The sequence below is a fragment of the Panthera pardus genome, unplaced genomic scaffold, assembly GCF_024362965.1.
Source record: "Panthera pardus isolate Hobbes unplaced genomic scaffold, ASM2436296v1 HiC_scaffold_12, whole genome shotgun sequence".
In the NCBI taxonomy this organism is placed as follows: Eukaryota; Metazoa; Chordata; class Mammalia; order Carnivora; family Felidae; genus Panthera; species Panthera pardus.
The window spans coordinates 113386102-113405497 of record NW_026526677.1 but is presented as its reverse complement, the minus strand read 5'-3'; the positions used below and the strand labels follow the sequence as shown (position 1 = coordinate 113405497).

Below are 19396 nucleotides of genomic sequence, written 5' to 3'. Positions count from 1 at the left end.
CCCCCAGCCCTGCTGGCTCCCTCATCCCCCCAGCCCTGCTGGCTCCCTCACCCCCCCCAGCCCTGCTGGCTCCCTCACCCCCCCCAGCCCTGCTGGCTCCCTCACCCCCCCCAGCCCTGCTGTCTCCCTCACCCCCCCCCAGCCCTGCTGTCTCCCTCACCCCCCCCAGCCCTGCTGTCTCCCTCATCCCCCCAGCCCTGCTGTCTCTCTCATCCCCCCAGCCCTGCTGTCTCCCTCATCCCCCAGCCCTGCTGTCTCTCTCATCCCCCCAGCCCTGCTGTCTCTCTCATCCCCCCTAGCCCTGCTGTCTCTCTCATCCCCCCAGCCCGGCTGTCCCTCGCATCACTGCCCCCAGCCCCTGCTGCCTCCCTCATTCCCCCAGCCCTGCTGTCTCCCTCACCACCCCCCCCCCCCCCGCTGTCTCCCTCACCACCCCCCCCCCCCCGCTGTCTCCCTCATCCCCCCAGCCCCGCTGTCTCCTCACCCCCCAGCCCCGCTGTCTCCCTCACCCCCCCAGCCCTGCTGTCTCCCTCACCCCCCCAGCCCTGCTGTCTCCCTCATCCCCCCAGCCCTGCTGTCTCTCTCATCCCCCAGCCCTGCTGTCTCTTCATCCCCCTAGCCCCTGCTGTCTCTCTCATCCCCCCAGCCCTGCTGCCTCCGTCATTCCCCCCAGCCCTGCTGTCTCCCTCACCCCCCCCCCCCCCCAGCCCTGCTGTCCCTCTCATCACTCCCCCCAGCCCTTCTGTCTCCCTCATCCCCAACCCCTCATTCTCTCCAGCCCTTCCCCTCCTCCTCTGCCCCTCTGCAGCCTGGGCTGTTCCCCTCCATCCTCAGAGCCTGGTTGTTCCCCTTCCCCCACCCCCAACCTGGTGTTGACCTTCAGGACCCCCTCTGCCTCCACCTCAGTCCCTCCACCCTCTTAGGGAGCCAGGCTGTCCCCCCCCCCCCCCCCAGCCCTACCCTTGCCCACACCTGTGCACCTGAGCAGAGCACCTTTGTGCTTTTCTGGATTCTTTTAAAGACTGTAGGTATGTTACAACTAAAAACATCAACCTTATTTATCAAACTTTTTTTTTCTGCCTCTTGAAGTTCTTTGAGGCAAATTCTAGGGTATCTTTTTTTGGGATATGTGCTGAGCCTATATAGGAGGGAAAGTTTGGTTAGGAATTTGAATCTTTTAGGAAAAGATATAATACAAAGTTTAAATTATTATTATTATTATTATTATTATTATTATTTTTGAATCGTGGTTTGAGATATTTTGATGGACTTCCTGCACTGCCTTCACTGGCAGGATTGCTTAAGAAATGGTTCCTTCGGCGATCAGGACTTAAGTAAGTAAACTGTAGCCTCACGGGCAGGAAAGAAAGGCCTCCCACATTACAGGGTCTCAGTAGATGGACGAAAGTCGTGTTTGATTTGATTTTTATTTTTTTCGTTGCTGAATTCTGTGTTTTTTAAAACACATTTGAGTTAACATCCAGAACAATACTGGTTTCAGGTGTCGAATTCAGTGCTTCATCACCTGCACGGGACACCCAGTGCTCACCCCAGCAGGTCCCGCCTTAGTGCCCCTCCCCCTCCACCCCGCAGCGCCTATTTTAGGACCTCTTCCTGTCCTGCTGGCCCGAATCACTAGGTTGAACAGATGTAAGCGTGCAGTGCAGTTGTTTGCACGATGGAGTCCTCCACTCCCTTCGCTAGGATTCTTTAGTCCTGGGCTTAGTTTGATTCTCTTGAGTAGAGTTTTATTTCGAACTGAATACAGGCAAGCTCTTGGCTCCGCGCGTGTGTGGTATGAAGACGCGAGAAGGATGCCTGCTCATAGATTGCCGCTGCTTTTCTCTTGACACCCGATCGGGCACTGGTGGAAGCACTTGTGCCCAGGGGCTCGTATGATATTCTCAGCAACACTGTGAGACAGGGATTATTTTTATTTCTATTTTATGGGAAATATGACTCCCGGGTGTGAGCTACCCCGCTTCTCTAATTGGCAGTGGATTTCAGAAGAGGATTCTCTGCTTCCGCCCTCCGGTGGCCCGAGAGGACACACACTCCTCTACAAACAATGAGTCAGGGCACAGTGTGGTAAATGCCACTCAAAGTGTAAATACAGGCCTGGGAAAACGGGGAGGGCGTGGATGGGCGCAAATGGGCACAGATGGATCTTGGGTTGGGTATCGAACATTGAGGCTGCAACTCTGTATAATGCCGTTGCCGCTAGAGCCCAACAACGTGTTTATGTGGAGTCCTGTACCGCACGACAGACCGTTAGTCACCTTGGAAAATGTTTTGTTACTTATTTATTTATTTGAGAGAGACGGTGTGAGTGAGCAAAGGGCAGAGGGAGAGAACATCCCATGTGGGGCCCGGGCACGGCGAGATCATGACCTGAGCCAAAGTCGGATGCTCGACCGAGTGAGCCACCCAGGCACTGTTTTGTTATGTCTTAAGTTGTACCCTAGATGTCTGAGAGTCAGCGTGACTTAAGAAGTTCCCAGATGTTTACTGAGTACTTACTCGGGTTTGGCACTGTCCTGGGTGCTTGCAGTAAAGCCGTGAACACATCAGAATTTGCACAGAGTAACATTCGAGTGGACAAAATAGGCTACAGACATGCATGCAGATGTGTAACATAATCTTGGGCATTGATAAGTGCTTTTTTTAAAAAAAATTTTTTTCTTTTAATGTTTGTTTATTTTTGAGAGAGAAAGAGCGTAAGTGGGGGAGGACAGAGAGAGAGGGAGACACAGAATCCAAAGCAGCCCCTCCAGGCTCCGAGCTGTCGGCGCAGAGCCGGGTGTGGGGCTCGAACTCAGGAACAGTGAGATCATGACCTGATCATGACCCAGACGCCCCAAGTGCTGTTTGTTTGTTTGCTTTTTAAATTTTTAAATGTTTTATTTACTTTTGAGAGAGAGAGAGAGCAAGCAAGCGAGAGTGGGATACACAGAATTTGAAGCAGGCCTTCGAGAGCTGTCAGCACAGAGCCCAATGTGGGGCTCGAGCCCAAACACCGTGGGATCATGACCTGAGGCGAAGTCACATGTTTGACTGACTGAGCGCCTAAGCACCCCGTGATAAGTGCTGTTTGGATAAAAATAGAAGAACGTTCTAGTGATGGGGGTGGAGCCTGGAACTGCATGAAAAGAGAGGCGGAGGGACTACCTGTCTGAATTGGTAAACTTAGAAGTGAGTTACTTGAATGAGTTGTGGGCAGACATAAGGTTTAGAGGAAGAGTGTTCTCAGCAGAAGAAATGAAGAGTCCTGAGGCCCTGAGCTGCGTCTCTCCGTGGTTTCAAGGACCCGGCAAAAGAATCAAGTGACTGCAGCAGTGTCATGGTTGGGGAGTGTGGCAGGCGATGGCATGGGGTGATCCCCGACAACCTTGGACACCATTTAGACTGAGCTCGAGTTCCACTGGTCGTCTTAAACCAGACACCAATGTGATGTGCTTTATCCTGTAGGCTAGAAGTTGGCAAACATTTTCTGTGATGTGCCAGACAATCCCTAGTGTAGGCTCTGCCCGCCGTAGTGTCTCTGTTGAGACTACAGCTCTGCCCTTGTGTCAAAGCAGACAACGCGTACATGAAGCAGTAAGACCGTGTTCTAATAAAACTGTGTTCACAGGAAAATAAAACTGTTCTAGTAAACTGTTTATTTACAGACACTGATAAGTGAATTTCATATAATTTTTAAGGGTCATGAGATGCCTTTATTCTTTTGATTTTTTTTTTTTTTAAACCTATTTTACCTTGTGGGCTGTGCAAAAACAGGCAGTGGGTTGTGGCAGGCCGATGCCTGATGGGTCCCAGTAGGTGAGAAGTTATTTTGCAAGCTCAAAGAAGAACAGCTTTGTAATTTGAATTAACAGCTATCAAAATTTAGTCAGTTAAGGGGGAATAGCAGTTGCCACTGATAGGGAAACTAGCGGGAGAGGCAGCTAGGAGTAGTGATTTTGTTTCCCTGTTTTCAGGGAATGACGAGCAGCTGTGGTCAACTGATCCTTTGCTTTAGCTCTGACTTTGTTTAGGACGAAACTCCTCATCCTGGCTGATGCCTGGGAGCCTTGGCCAGTGACTATGGTTACTGTTTTCAAAGTATGATGATACAGTGTGTATTTTCTGCGTTTTCTTTCTTCAGATAAGTGGGGGGAGAAAGTACAAGGGAATGGAGCACTTAATGCTCAGGAGTGAAGTTTTCAAATCTACGTATCTGCAGCTTGTTATTCTCACCTGCTTGTTATTGGAATGATCATGCTAGCAATAGAATTTTTTTTTTTTAAATTTAATGTTTGTTTATTTTTGAGAGAGAGAGTGAGCGAGCAGGGGAGGGGCAGAGAGAGGGAGACGCAGAATCTGAAGCAGGCTCCAGGCCCTGAGCTGTCAGCACAGAGCCCATCGTGGGGCTCAGGCTCATGAACCGTGAAATCACTACCCGAGCCAAAGTTGGACGCTCAGCCGACTGAGCCACCCAGGCGCCCCTGGCAATAGAATTTTAATGTGTGCAGATGGGAGTTTGAGAAATGCAGCAACACCAAATAAATGCCGGTTTCCTCTTAGTGCATAAAAATATAAAGACCAGGATAAAAGTTTCATGAAATCTCATCTAGAAGGCGTTTTCATGCACAGCAATGAACTTGTTTGAAAGCTTTTAAATGCATATACTTCTCTTCCTGGAAAAAGAAGTGAGAAAAGGTGTGAAATATGTATGTAATGCAAAAACTTCTTTTGGGTGATAGACTTTGCAGCTAATGAACTAATTACTATGAACTGACCAACTTTAAACATGGTTGTTTTCGTGAATTCCAATTTAGCTCATTGAGTTCCAACTTTAAATAATCTAGTTATACAACATTAATAAAAAGTTAGATGCTCAAGTACTTTAAGGAAAAATTTTGATTCAGATGAAGATAATCTAGGAGATAGACAACTTAAGTTCCTTTTGGTAGCTTTGAATTGAGTTAAAAAACACCTTTTAAAATGCTAGTTTCAGGTAAGGGTATAATTAACATCGTTTGTATAGACTTTTTGGAATAGAGTGGAGATGACTACTCATCAGTTTGTAGCTGGGGCATGCAACTTTGTTAGTACCGAGTCTGGTTGGAGTGGAGTAGTTGGCAGTGCATGTCCACGATATTTGTGTAGTGATTTGTGTTTATGAACCACTTGTCACTGTAGCCTTATGATACAGTCACATGGAAGTGGGGATACATTTAAAAACCCAGATACTCTTAAGGAGCAGGGATAGATGGGTTGTAACATGCTGTAATTATTTTAATTATTTTTCCCCCAAGGGGAAACGTTTTAGGGAAAAGTTTGTTTCAAATATTAACTTTTATGAAGGTAACTTTAAGAATCATTTGTTTATCACCTAGATTGATTTTGCTGACACAAAAGATAAAGTGCTGGTGTTTTTCAAGCTGCGACCTGAAGTAATTACTGATCAGAATCTACATAGTAACATTCTTGTTTCATCTATGTTAGAATCACCTATAAATTCTCTCTATCAAGCCGTGCGGCAAGTATTTGCACCAATGTTGTTAAAGGTAAGTAAAATAAAGTAGCTGTACGGTCATTTTTGTTTTTTGTTTTTTGTTTTTAACATAGGGGTTTGCATTAATGTCTCTATAAACACAGAGAAAAATATTATTTTATTAATATCATTAGTATTTTGGTTTTTGAAAACGTCTCATAAAAATTGAAAAAAAAACTTTAAAGTCAGCTTCGTTGACAAATAGAAGAATGGGAGAAAGGTATGAATGCAGTCCACACAGCTCTTATGTTGCTATACAGGAAATTACAAAGTTTTAACTGTTGAAAGGACTTTTTTTTCTCCCTTAGGTGATGGAGGTAGTCAGGCTTTGAGTGGCATGGTGTATTTGGACTTATTTCTCTCAACAGTATTTTAAGGGGGCCAGTTTGATTGGGGTACTTGTGGTCAATGTTTGCTCTTGTCTGTTTTTATTTAGGATCAGGAATGGAGCAGAGACCTTGATCCCAAACTTCAGAATCTTTTGAGTGAACTAGAAGCTGGATTGGGCGTAGTTCTACGAAGATCAGACACTAACTTATCAAAATTGAAATTTAAGGAAGATGACACACGAGGTAGAGAACCATAACTTAAGGTCAAAATAGCTTTCTTACTAGCATGCTAGTAAATTAATTATTTTTTCACAGACTTTTCTGAGCCTGAGCTTCCTTTAAATGAGTAGATTTACAAGGATTTTGAGAAGAGGAAAGTGTAATCTTTAACAATGTGCAAGTCATGGCGAGAGAAAATGCAGTTGCTTCTCACAATGTGTGGCAGTTACGTTCTGTAAAGTCACTGTGAACACTGCATCGGTAACGACTGAATAGAGCTCCTCGGGCGAAAACAAGGTTAGGTTCCTGTGAGCCTCTGGTCATAACATTTTCTACTCAACATAGAACCATAGTTTACGTGTGTTTCTGCTTAAAGACACTGTTGTTAATATAGATGGGTGATTACCCTAGAGCTCACTGCCAACAGCCCTGTAACTCGTGCCTGAGTGAAGCTTCTCTAACACAAGCATTTTCTCAGGAAGGCACATCGCAGTGTTCTTGGCCTTGGTAACACTAGGCTGTACTTCGGTCCTGTGCTCGGGGGCCATCTTAAACAGAGCACTCACCAATAAAAAGCCCCCCAGATGAGAAAAACATGCAGCTGGATAGGTTGCAAAGAGGAGAATTGTTTACAGCAGGAGATCTGAAACAGGCAGCGTGGCTTTGTAGAGCCTCAGCTGGGAACGTATGCGTGGGGTGACTGGAACTGTTTGTTGCTCTGCACATGTCTGTGAGCGGTCACGAAAACACCGCAGGCATTGATTTCAGATTACAGGTAAATGTTAGGAAATGGATGAGTTCATAAATCCGGCATCCGTGAATACATAGGAGCGACCCCTAATGGTCTACTTGGCAAAGATACTTGATTTTAATTTTAAAAATGTATTTTATCTGAAGCTAGTTATAATTTTATTGTACTTGTAGATGATATCATTTATATGAACAGTTCACATGAAATGCATGACATACACAAATCCTATTCTACAGTACTGGATACAGTTTTACACTCTGCTTGAGCAGTAAATCAGATACTTTTTGAATCCTATAGGCCTAGAATAGTGCACATATTTGCAGTGTGTGATTAAGCAACTAGAAATTGTCCAGTTCTTTGGGAAATATAAAAGCAAATTGAAAAGTAAGATTATTTTTATTTATTTATATTTTGACATTAAATTACAAGTGTTTATTGATTAAATTGTAATCATTTCTAATTTGGATGGTGTTCACTGAGATGCACGGTATGCACAGTGACCGAATGGTGACACATGTGAACTACAGTGGGTCATGTCTGTAAGTAATTAAGGCCACTTCCTTTGAGTAACTAGAAGAAATGAATCCAAACTTAAAATTAGGGCAAGAGCAAAAGTAAATGAATCGACTTTTTGTCATTCTCATTTTTTCTCCTGGCTGTCACGACATTTATGTTTGCGAGGGAACTTGTAGGGTATTTGCATCAAGAAGTAACCCGTCACCTGGTAGGAAAAGGAGGCGAAAGTGATATGACAGGTTTTAGAATTGTAGCAGTTGCTACAAAGGCTTCGGAAAGCCGTGTGCTGCAGAAGCAAGTTTGCTAGTATTAGATGCAGACCGACAGCCTGCATGTGGATGGTTGACGAACACATACGGGAAACATACTGAGCACCAAACCTGCAAAGCATAAATTTGATGCCGTTAATTGTTGTTAGTGCATTTAGGTAAGAACTGTCTGTTGATAGAAATCGTAAAACTTTATGTACATCTTTGAGAGTACAGGACAGATGCATAATCAGCAAATGAACCAGATAATTTTCTGGCTTTTCATTCTCAATGGGTATTTCTTTTTTTCCCTTTATACCTTTTCAGGTATTCTTACACCAAGTGATGAGTTCCAGTTCTGGGTGGAAGAAGCTCATCGTGGAAGTAAACAGATTAGCAGAGAGAGAGCCGGCTATTTTAAGGAGCTGTTTGAAACCATCGCAAGAGTATGTGGTTCCTACATGGTCACATGCCAGGCTTCAGATGGAGGTGCTTAGGGCCCAGCTGCATCAGAGTTCCCTCTGTTTTACAGCTGTTACTTGATGGTTATGAACGAAGTACATCCTTCATGTGTAGCAGGGTTTTCTGAAGGTGTGCATGTAATGTGGGTACAACTTAGAAACGAAAACTTGTACGAAAGGTAGATTCTAATCTTTAGTACATATTTTTCTCAAAAACGTCATTACTTTTCTGCAGGTAGATAGGAAACGCAAAGCCTGAAATACTAGCAGACGTTAATCTACGTGGAGGCAGTGGTCCTTTTGAAAGAATGTTCGCTTTATTCAAATTAGCGTTTTGAAGTAATTTGAAGTATGAAAAGCCTTAGTTTTATACTCGATTGATTATTCTTTGAAATATTCAGAGGTTGAATAAGTGAAGATTCTTTTCAAAATAAATGCCTAGTAATTTTCTCTTTATTCCCAAGATTGTTTCAATAATACCATTTTAGTGAAGTGTTTGAAATGGTTTTAAGCTCTTTTTGTGATAATGATGGAATATAAAATAAGAAATCTTGAACTCTAATTGTATTACTGGTAACGTGCAGCACAGTGACCGAATGACGACACGTGTGAACTACAGTGGGTCATGTCCGTAAGTCATTAAGGCCACGTCCTTTGAATGACTAGGAGAAATGAATCCAAACTTAAAATTAGGGCAAGAGCAAAAGTAAATGAATCGACTTTTTGTCATTCTCATTTTTTCTCCTGGCTGTCATGACATTTATGTTTGCGAGGGAACTTGTAGGGTATTTGCATCAAGAAGTAACCCATCGACCTGGTAGGAAAAGGAGGGGAAAGTGATGTGACAGGTCTTAGAATTGTAGCAGTTGAAAAGTCTGGGAACATGTTGACTGTATTGCCTAAGGTACAGTTACCATTACGTTTAAAAATGAATGCCTTTTGGTTTTAGGAGTTCTATAATTTGGACAGTCTATCCTTACTGGAAGTGGTTGACTTGGTGGAGACCACCCGGGATGTTGTAGATGATGTGTGGAGACAAACAGAGCATGATCACTTTCCTGAGTCACGGATGTTACATCTCTTAGATGTCATAGGTACTGGTAAAGAAGTAAACTTGTGGAACTTTGGAAGCCTGCCTTATTATATTCTAGTTTTTCTTTCAAGTTCTTACTGAAAGTGCTCCTTAATGTAATAATTGTTGCTTAGGGTAACTTTTAGAGCATCATATAGGATTATTTAAATGGAAATTTGTATATAGTTGGTTAATTTAAATAATATGTGTCAAATTCTTTGACCATGAATACAAGTAAATTTACATAGATTTGTAGTCCCTACGCGTGTATTAATTTAAGCTTTATTTTGTAATGATCTCCAAAGTCTTAAAGGGTATTGGTTTGTCAGTATTCAAAGTGCATATGCTTTTTGACCTAGACAATACCATTGGCATTCTTATCCTCAGGAAATATTACACAAGCACATCGAGGTATATGGGCAGGGACGTGTACTGTGGCATCATTTGTAGGAGTACAGAAACATTGTAGGAGTAGAAACAAATAGCATTCGAGAATTGGTTGTATAATGCTACATCCACACAGTAGGCCCTGCAACCTTTTGAAAAAATAATATGTATTTCTGCGCTTGAAAGGTGCACATGGTATATTGAAAGATGCGAAAATAAAAACAAACGTGTGTGTGCATGTGTGTCTTGAAAGGTATTTGTTTTTGATAATCTAAGGATGTGGATGTGGTATTTCATAGATCCTTAGTTTGCTAATTTGTATTATTTTAAATTTTGTCATAAGCATGTGTTCTGTAATTATTTGTTAAAAAGACATTTCCATTAAAAATTTTCTTTCTTGGGGCACTTGAGTGGCTCAGTCGGTTAAGCGTCCGACTTTGGCTCAGATTATGATCTCACAGCTCGTGAGTTTGAGGCCTGTGTAGGGCTCTGTGCTGACAGCTCAGAGCCTGGAGCCTGCTTCTGATTTTGTGTCTCCCTCTCTCTCTGCCCCTCCCCCTCTTTTTCTCTGTCTGTCTCTCTCAAAAATAAATTAAAACATTAAAAAAATTAAAAAAATTTGCTTTCTCTTTTATTAGGTGGTTCATTTGGAAGATTTGTTCAGAAGAAGTTGGGAACTTTGAATCTGTGGGAAGATCCTTACTATCTTGTGAAAGACCACCTCAGAGCGGGTGTGTCCATTTGTGAACAGTGGGTGATCGCCTGTAACCACCTCACGGGTCAGGTGTGGCAGCGCTATGTTCCTCATCCGTGGAAAAGTGAGAAATACTTCCCTGAAACACTCGACAGACTGGGCAAGCGCCTGGAAGAGGTATCGTTCGTTTCTCTGGATCTCTGACGTTAAGTGTCAGGTAGTCCTCACTTGTTTGGGCATGTATTTATCATTAATAAGCATTACACATCTGAGAGAAATCATTTATTCTTTTGGGAGAGAATAAGAATTAAAGCTCGTGTGAGGTAATTTGTGGCGGTCATGTGATCCAGTGCCCGGTGCCCAGTGGGACCACCTAAGTGCTGGTTTCCATCTGCTTTCTTTCTTCCTTCTTTTTCTTTTTTTCTTTTTTATTCTTTTGACAGACAATGTGAGCAGGGGAGGGACAGAGAGGGGGGGAAAAGAGAGAGAGAGAGAGAGAGAGAGAGAGAGAGAGAGGGAGAGTCCCAAGCAGGCTCTGTGCTCTCAGTGCAGAGCCTCACATGGGGCTCCATCCCATGCCCTGGGATGGTGACCTGAGCCAGAATCCAGAGTCAGCTGCCGAGCCAGCTGAGCCACCCAGAAGCCCCTGTCACTGTGTAGAACAATGAATAATAAGCCAGTATCATGGTAAGTTCCATACACAACTAATGAAATGCTAGTGTTGTTGGAAGCTGCACGTTCTTACAGTTTGAGTTTCAGTCTATTAGAGCTGTTATTGTCCTCAGATTGCCTGAGCTTTGTGCAGTGAGTGCCCACTTACGTTGGCTCTTAGGTCATTTTGACAGGAACCCAGTTGTCTCCTTGACGACTCCCTTACTTTCGGCCCCCAAGTATGCCCGCCCATCTTGGAAAGTCTTGTGCCTCGTTTCTGGAATTAGTCATTTCTCCCGCTGCTTTTTACTGAAAAATGGTATCTAGTAACAGTTGTCTGGTTAGGGAATGGCTGGTGCTTTCAGGCCTTCCCAGTAGATGGGTGTTATATTGGTATTTTTGTTCTTAGCAAGAGGAAACTGAATCAGTAGTTTGTAGTCATATTTTGAACTTCGATGAAAGGTTGTAATGTTTTTACTTAATTTTTTAATTGGTGCCGGACATTTTATTTATTCGTTATTTTTTAAATTAAAATACCACACCTTTTATTCATTTAAACTATAGACAATTTTTTTTTTTTAAAGTAGGCTCCATGGCCAGCCTGGGGCTTGATCTCAACAACCCTGAGATCAACAGTTGGTTGTGTGCGCTGCCAACTGAACCAGCCGGGCGCCCCTGATGGGGGATGTTTTAGATACAAAATACAACAATTTGTTTTCTACTATTGTAAACTACACATAACAGGGTTGTTAACATATTATTTCATTAGCAGAATGGAACTTAATGCGGAATAATGAAAATTAGAAGTTTTTACATGTGTTGAGGTCTCTAAAACGTTGCTTAAATGAACTTTAAACATGTTTAAAAACATTTAGATTTGATGTTTTCATGAGGTTTGAGCACATGGACAGTAGCGTAATGATAGATCTTCGAGCGCCACTTTGATTACTGATGAGTCGTAGTTCTCAAGATTAGTCTTATCGCTCATTTCAGTGAACCTAGTTTAAATAAATTCTGGCTCAGTATATTTAGACTTCAGATTGATTTAAATAAATTTGTTGTTTTGATATTTTATGTTTTAGGTCTTGGCTGTTAGAACAATTCATGAGAAGCTTCTTTATTTTTTACCTGCCAGTGAAGAGAAAACGATATGCCTGACTCGAGTATTTGAACCCTTTACCGGCCTGAATCCTGTGCATTATAATCCATATACTGAGGTTGAATCCTGTTTTGTCTGTCAATTTCCTGTTTGTGTCGTCCTTCTCAAGGCAGACATTTATATACTAAAAGTCTAATAATGTTGTTAATTTGTTTAGCCTTTATGGAAAGCTGCAGTGTCTCAGTATGAAAAAATTATTGCACCTGCGGAACAGAAAATAGCAGGAAAATTGAAAATTTATATTTCAGAAATTCAGGACAGCCCACAGCAGGTAAAATGCTGAAATATTTCCCTTAAGCTGTTTTAGGAGATATTTATATATTTACTAAGTTGATCAATTTAGGATGAATATATACTGTTTTTATTTTATGTTAGCTTCTTCAAGCGTTTCTGAAATACAAAGAGCTGGTGAAGCGTCCAACTATAAGTAAAGAATTGATGTTAGAAAGAGAAACTTTACTGGCAAGACTTGTGGACTCAATAAAAGGTAAAAGTTTATCAGAGATTATAGCGTTTACCTAAGAAAATATTTTTGTAGGTTACTTTTTCTTGTATACTATTTAGGATTAAGAGTGTATCTTATAACAATATAGGTGGAAGATTAATTTACTATTTTTGTTACAAATTACAGATTTTTATTATTTATTCTTTTAAATGTTTATTTTTGAGAGAGTGCGAGTTGGGGAGGAGCAGAGAGAGAGGGAGACAGAGGGTCTGAGGCAGGCTCCAAGTTGTCAGCACAGCTGTCAGCCCCACGTGGAGCTTGAACTCACGAACCACGAAAGCATGACCTGGGCCGAATTCGGACACTCAACCACCTGCGCCATCCAGGTGCCCCAAATTACAGATTTTAAAAATTAGTTATTTTCTTTCTCTGTCTCATTGGATGCATGGTAAGGTTCCTGAGGGCAAAGGACCAAGTCTTACTATTTTTCTGTTCGTTACCTTTAATGTACTACTTGGTGCATGGAAAGCATTTAGGAAGTACTTGCCGAATGTGTGTAATCATTTATTTGACTTAAATGTTACAGATTTTCGATTAGACTTTGAGAATCGATGCCGAGGAGTTCCTGGTGAGGCGTCTGGACCACTTGCTGGCAAAAACCTGTCGGAAGTTGTTAATAATATAGTTTGGGTTCGCCAGTTGGAACTGAAGGTATTAGTTTTGATAGATGTTGAAGGATACTAGTTGTAAAATGTGCCAAAGTAATGTAGAAGGCACTCTAGAACTGGAGTGAAAACATTAAAAACATTCTCTGTTTTCTTTGGCGTATCCATCTAATTTTCTTGTGCAGATTTCCGAAAAAGGGTACAGACGTGGCTGTAATGGTCTACTCATTTTTATGTAGGGATAATTATCAAGTCACTTATTACCCAGGTGCCGTTGTTACAGGTAAAGTGCCTTCTTAGAAATATTCAAGAGGAAACCATCTTTTACTTATTTTCTTTTTTTTTTTTTTTCAACGTTATTTTATTTATTTTTGGGACAGAGAGAGACAGAGCATGAACGGGGGAGGGGCAGAGAGAGAGGGAGACACAGAATCGGAAACAGGCTCCAGGCTCCGAGCCATCAGCCCAGAGCCTGACGCGGGGCTCGAACTCACGGACCGCGAGATCGTGACCTGGCTGAAGTCGGACGCTTAACCGACTGCGCCACCCAGGCGCCCCTCTTTTACTTATTTTCAAAGGATTGTTTTAATCCTTCGAGATTATCATAGTAGAATGTTGGTCGTTGTGAGGTCTCTCTGAAAGTGTATTTCTGTGAGTAAATCATTCTAGGTTGGAGGGAGTTAAAGGAAATGTGAAGGTAATTATGACTTTGCGTGAGGTAGTGTCAGCAGTTTCTGGGTTTAACGGCTATTATGTTAATGTTTTAGTATTACTAAAATTGATCTCAGATTCTCACGTACTCACTATTTAATGTACATGGTATGGCACTTGACTCATAAAATGAACATTACCTGGTTATAGTCTGTGACTAAGAGCCAGAAGACATAGAATATTATAAAGGCTAGTATATTTGAGAGTTCTGCCTATTGAAGTTTGTATTTTTGATGTTTTATTTTCTGGAATATTCTGCCCAATTTTGTCAGTCAGCTTTCCAAATTGCTATAAGGTTCTTTGTACAGTTGTGGAAGAAAGGCATTTCTTTCTTTTAATTGCTATTCCGACTGGCAGTTATTGTTTGAGCTGTTTGTGAGAGCACTTAGCACATTATTGCTTCCTTTGTTTAGGGACATTGCTGAATTCTTGGAAGTTTGCCTTGAATTTCCCTTACCTTACCCTTCAGGTTATACCCAGTTGGCATTATCATCTGTGTTTTGTTATTCTGAGGTTGTCTAAAGCGGAGCAGAGTAGGGGTTGATTTTCTTACATTCCTTGGCAAGTTTTCTATTTTACTGTGTATAGTTGAATGGGAAAATAATTTCTGAATCACAGATTAGAGAATGTGGTTCCTTTTGTGCTAATCTTATAATAAGTATTAATACATTCTTGTAATATTCATGTAATTTGGCTTTTTAAGGTGGATGATACTCTCAAGATTGCAGAGGCTCTTTTATCTGACTTGTCAGGATTTCGATCTTTCCATCGAGCTGCCGAAGATCTGTTAGACCAGTTTAAACTGTATGAACAAGAACAATTTGATGATTGGTCCAGGGACATTCAGTCCGGTTTGTCTGATTCCAGATCCGGCTTGTGGTAAGTGTAACTACACTAAACAGTGAAATCTACACAAGGATCTTGTTTCTTATGTGAGTAATCTAAGTGACAGGATGGAATTAATGATCTCTCTTCTCTCCTTTCCCCAAACTTGCTGCTGCTCCTTAAAAAAATTTGTGTTAGTTTTTGATTTTCAGCTTTTAAGTCCTGACAGTTGGGGACTTGGGAGATTGAGTTAGTTGGCCACCCGCCTTGCTTCTTGGGTCTGTTTCTCAGACCTACAGATTCTGATTTTGGAATGAGGCTGTCCTTTCCCATGGTTCTTTGCTATCGATATTCATATATGTTTTTCTACCTTTTTTACGTGAAGATTATTTACATGGGCACACACACAAACACACCATTATCAATTGTAAAATTTCATAATTTCAAACTCTTTGAGGTAGAGAGTATTTCTTTATGAAATACTCTTATGGCGCCTACCATAGGATAAGGGTTTGGTCAACATTTATTGAGCTAGATTGAACCTAATTTAGTTGGTTAACCTAATTATTCTAATGGCTGTTTAAAATGGATGGTCTAGGGGCGCCTGGGTGGCTCAGTTTATAAAGCATCCGACTTCAGCTCAGGTCATGATCTCACAGTCTGTGGGTTCGAGTCCCGTGTCGGGCTCTATGCTGACAGCTCAGCCTGAAGCCTGCTTCAGATTCTGTGTCTCCTTCTCTCTCTGCCTCTCCCCTGCTCATGCTTTGTCTCTCTTTGTCTCAAAAATAAATAAAAACATTAAAATAAAATAAAAAGAAAAAATGTCCTGTTTAAAAAAAAAAGTATAGTCTGGAAAAACCATTGTTTCTTTGTTCAGGTAAACTTTTCTTAGTGTATTATTATATTTTTAGAAACTAGTCATGTTTTAGTTTTTAGAAACTTGTTACTTTTCAAAAGTTAATTTTGTTCATAATATGAAATTCTGTGTATTTTCCCTATCTTTATTATATGTGTTGTTACGTGGGTGGGATAGATTTGTTCTTTGCTTTTCAGTAGCTTGCGTTTTAAGACCTACATGTTTTCTAAATGATAAAAGTGATTCGAAGGAATAAGCATTATATAAACCTGATCCTGAAAGAGAGGTCATGAGAATAAAATACTTGTTGATCACTTTAGCTCAGTGTTGTCACAGTCCACGCTGACTTGAATGACCTGATTTAAAAGTAGCTGCTGTAGCCTTGAAAGAAACACAAAGGCCAGTCCTTAGGTAGAGAAACAAAGATCCGAGGAATGAAACATTTGAGTATCTCTACTCCTACCATTTTTATGTTCTTTGTCACTGATCCTTTTTTTTTAAAAATTTTTTAATGTTTGTTTATTTCTGAGACAGAGACAGAGCATCAGTGGGGGAGGGGTAGAGAGAGAGGGACACAGAATCTGAAGCAGGCTCCAGGCTCTGAGCTGTCAGCACAGAGCCCCATGTGGGGCTCGAACTCACAGACCACAAGATCATGACCTGAGCCGAAGCTGGACTCTCAACCGACTGAGCCACCCAGGCGCCCCTATCATTGATGCTTTAATGAAAGTATTAAAGGGCCAAGTAGGCTGACTCAAAAAAAAAAAAAAAAAATCTAAGGTACCCTTTAGAAGATGAATCACCACCTTTTCTCTTTTTTTAAATTTTTACATTTTTTTAGTGTTTATTTTTGAAAGAGAAACAGAGAGCACAAGCAGGGGAGGGGCAGAGAGAGAGGGAGCCACAGAATCTGAAGTAGGCTCCATGCTCTGGACTGTCAGAACAGAGCCCGATATGGGGCTCAAACTCACGAATGGTGAGATTATGACCTGAGCCGAAGTCGGTTGCTTAACTGACTGAACCCCCCAGGTTCCCCCAAACCTTTTCTGTTTATGGTGAATATGATGTGAGTTTTGAGTCTTAGCTGGAGGCTAAGCAACTGATTTTTCTGACTTCAAAAAACTGCTTGAGTGAAATATTAATGTGATGGTGTAGTTTGGGTATTGCAGTTTATTACCAAGATCTGAATTGTGAGATACCATGTAGAAAAAAAGATTACTTGGAAACTATGATTAAAATTTTTTTTTTTATTTTGAGTTAATTTTATATTTATAGAAGAGGTATAAAAACTATTGTGTTTTTTATGTCAAGAGTGAGAATGTGAAACTTAAGAAGTTATTTTATTTTGTAGCATCGAGGCTAATAGTCGAATTATGGAATTGGATCCTAGTGATGGATCATTAAAGGTGCATTATTCAGATCGGTTGGTGATTCTCCTGAGAGAAGTTCGTCAGCTTTCTGCTCTTGGCTTTGTTATTCCTGCCAAAATACAGCAAGTTGCAAACATTGCACAGAAATTCTGCAAGCAAGCAATTATTCTTAAACAAGTATGGCATTACATTTTTGAATATATGACTGTTCTGAGTTCATTGCATTAGACTATTTTAAGGGCTTCATTTTCTACTTTTGTTATTTTTTAGGCTAATAGAATAGCACCAGTGAGTCTTGTGAAATTATGGTTTGCTAAATGACTACTTTACAAAATTTGCTTTTTAAGCCTATAGAGGAATTCATTAATTTGAAGTATTGATATTCATTCTAAAAACATTTGGAAAATTAGAATGTAATTTTTCTTTTTCCTTTTCTTTCATGTTACATGCATGGATATTAAAGGACTTTCTAACCAAAGTGTCCTCTGTCCTCTGCTCACCTTCAGTAGGCAGGTTCTTAGAGATTTACAAGGCTGATGAACTAGTCTCTATTTCTGGTCATTTCCTGGGTCTATCTGTTCAGCACATTGCCATCATATCATTTACCTGTTTATTTTTTTAATGTTTTTTAAAGTTTGCTTATTTATTTTGAGAAAGAGAGCAGGCACATGTTTGTTAGTGGCAGAAGCAGGCGGGGGGAGGGGGGGGAGAGAGAGAGACAGAGAGAGAGAGAGAGAGAGAGAGAGAGAGAGAGAGAGAGAGAGAGAGAAAGAAAGAAAGAGAAAGAAAGAGAGAGAGAAAGCCAAGTAGGCTCTGCACTGTCAGCACAGAGCCCAGTGCGGGCTCAAACTCATGAACTATGAGGTCATGACCTGAGCCGAAATCAAGAGTCAGATGCTTCACCCATAGAGCCACGCAGGTGCCCCACATTTCCCTGTTTAAAGCCAACTATTACCCCTCGTTGTGTGTCTCTTTAGCACAGTCCTCAGGCCCTTGTTAATCATGCTCTAACTGACCTGACTGGCTGTGGCCTTCACCCCCTGGACTCATCCCCTTTAGGTTGTGCCCTATGCTTCAATCACACGAGACCCGGTTCTCCTCTGAACGTGTCTCCATGGATGGATACCTGTTCCTTCTTAGTAGAAAACTCAGACTCATCCCTAATTCCCCACTCAGAAATCTCTTTCTTTGTTTTGTCTTCCTTTGGGTGATCTGTCCTTATTCCGTATGCAGTATGCACATCAGTCTTGAACGCTTTTCTGTAGTATTGGATGTGTTTTGCCTTTTCGCTCATGTAATTAACAGATCTTAGAGGTCAGGAACGGTATCTTAGAGGCAGGAATGGTATCTTAGAGGCAGGAACGGTATCTTAGAGGCAGGAACGGTATCTTAGAGGCAGGAGTGGTATCTTAGAGGCAGTAACGGTATCTTAGAGGCAGGAGTGGTATCTCAGAGGCAGGAGTGGTGTCTCAGAGGCAGGAGAGGTGTCTCAGGGGCAGGAGTGGTGTCTCAGAGGCAGGAGAGGTGTCTCAGGGGCAGGAGTGGTGTCTCAGGGGCAGGAGTGGTGTCTCAGGGGCAGGAGTGGTGTCTCAGGGGCAGGAGAGGTGTCTCAGGGGCAGGAGAGGTGTCTCAGAGGCAGGAGAGGTGTCTCAGGGGCAGGAGTGGTGTCTCAGGGGCAGGAGTGGTGTCTCAGGGGCAGGAGAGGTGTCTCAGGGGCAGGAGTGGTGTCTCAGGGGCAGGAGAGGTGTCTCAGGGGCAGGAGTGGTGTCTCAGGGGCAGGAGAGGTGTCTCAGGGGCAGGAGAGGTGTCTCAGGGGCAGGAGAGGTGTCTCAGGGGCAGGAGTGGTGTCTCAGAGGCAGGAGAGGTGTCTCAGGGGCAGGAGAGGTGTCTCAGGGGCAGGAGAGGTGTCTCAGGGGCAGGAGGCAGGAGAGGTGTCTCAGGGGCAGGAGAGGTGTCTCAGAGGCAGGAGTGGTGTCTCCGAGGCAGGAGTGGTGTCTCAGAGGCAGGAGAGGTGTCTCAGAGGCAGGAGTGGTGTCTCAGAGGCAGGAGAGGTGTCTCAGAGGCAGGAGTGGTGTCTCAGAGGCAGGAGTGGTGTCTCAGAGGCAGGAGAGGTGTCTCAGAGCCAGGAGTGGTGTCTCAGCGGCAGGGTCTCAGAGCCAGGAGAGGTGTCTTAGAGGCAGGAGAGGTGTCTTAGAGGCAGGAGTGGTGTCTTAGTGGTCAGGAACAATATATTAGAGGCAAGAGCAGTATCCTGCCTGTCTTGCTCTCCATCTGTTCTTTGAGCGAGGATCCACTGAGCACCTGTACTGCTGTGCACAGTGTAGCGAGGGTGTGAGATGAATACGTGGCTGCTGTATTCTGGCACATGGTTTCTCGGCCTCAGCACTGTTAACATTTTGCACCACTTCTTTTCTGTGGGGGCGTCCTCTGCATTTTAGGGTGTTGGGTAGCCTCTCTGGCCGGTAGCACCTGCCTAGTATTGACATTCAAAGGTGTCTCCT

At 42.4% G+C, this 19396-nt stretch overlaps 1 protein-coding gene across 8 annotated transcripts in view; it reads left to right on the top strand.

The window, feature by feature from the left end:
- DYNC2H1 (dynein cytoplasmic 2 heavy chain 1) overlaps positions 1-19396 on the top strand; it is a 347141-nt gene that overhangs the window by 2062 nt on the left and 325683 nt on the right. For 5 of the 8 annotated variants that reach the window (XM_053900572.1, XM_053900569.1, XM_053900568.1 and 2 more), the window contains exons 2-12: positions 5379-5549; positions 5973-6108; positions 7927-8045; positions 9010-9160; positions 10158-10390; positions 11947-12081; positions 12181-12294; positions 12399-12510; positions 13055-13179; positions 14548-14723; positions 16877-17072. In XM_053900572.1, the coding sequence (XP_053756547.1) occupies positions 5379-5549; positions 5973-6108; positions 7927-8045; positions 9010-9160; positions 10158-10390; positions 11947-12081; positions 12181-12294; positions 12399-12510; positions 13055-13179; positions 14548-14723; positions 16877-17072 (1668 nt within the window). The remainder of the gene's footprint in view (positions 1-5378; positions 5550-5972; positions 6109-7926; positions 8046-9009; positions 9161-10157; positions 10391-11946; positions 12082-12180; positions 12295-12398; positions 12511-13054; positions 13180-14547; positions 14724-16876; positions 17073-19396) is intronic. The other 3 variants (XM_053900571.1, XM_053900570.1, XM_053900566.1) reach the window with 1 other exon arrangement.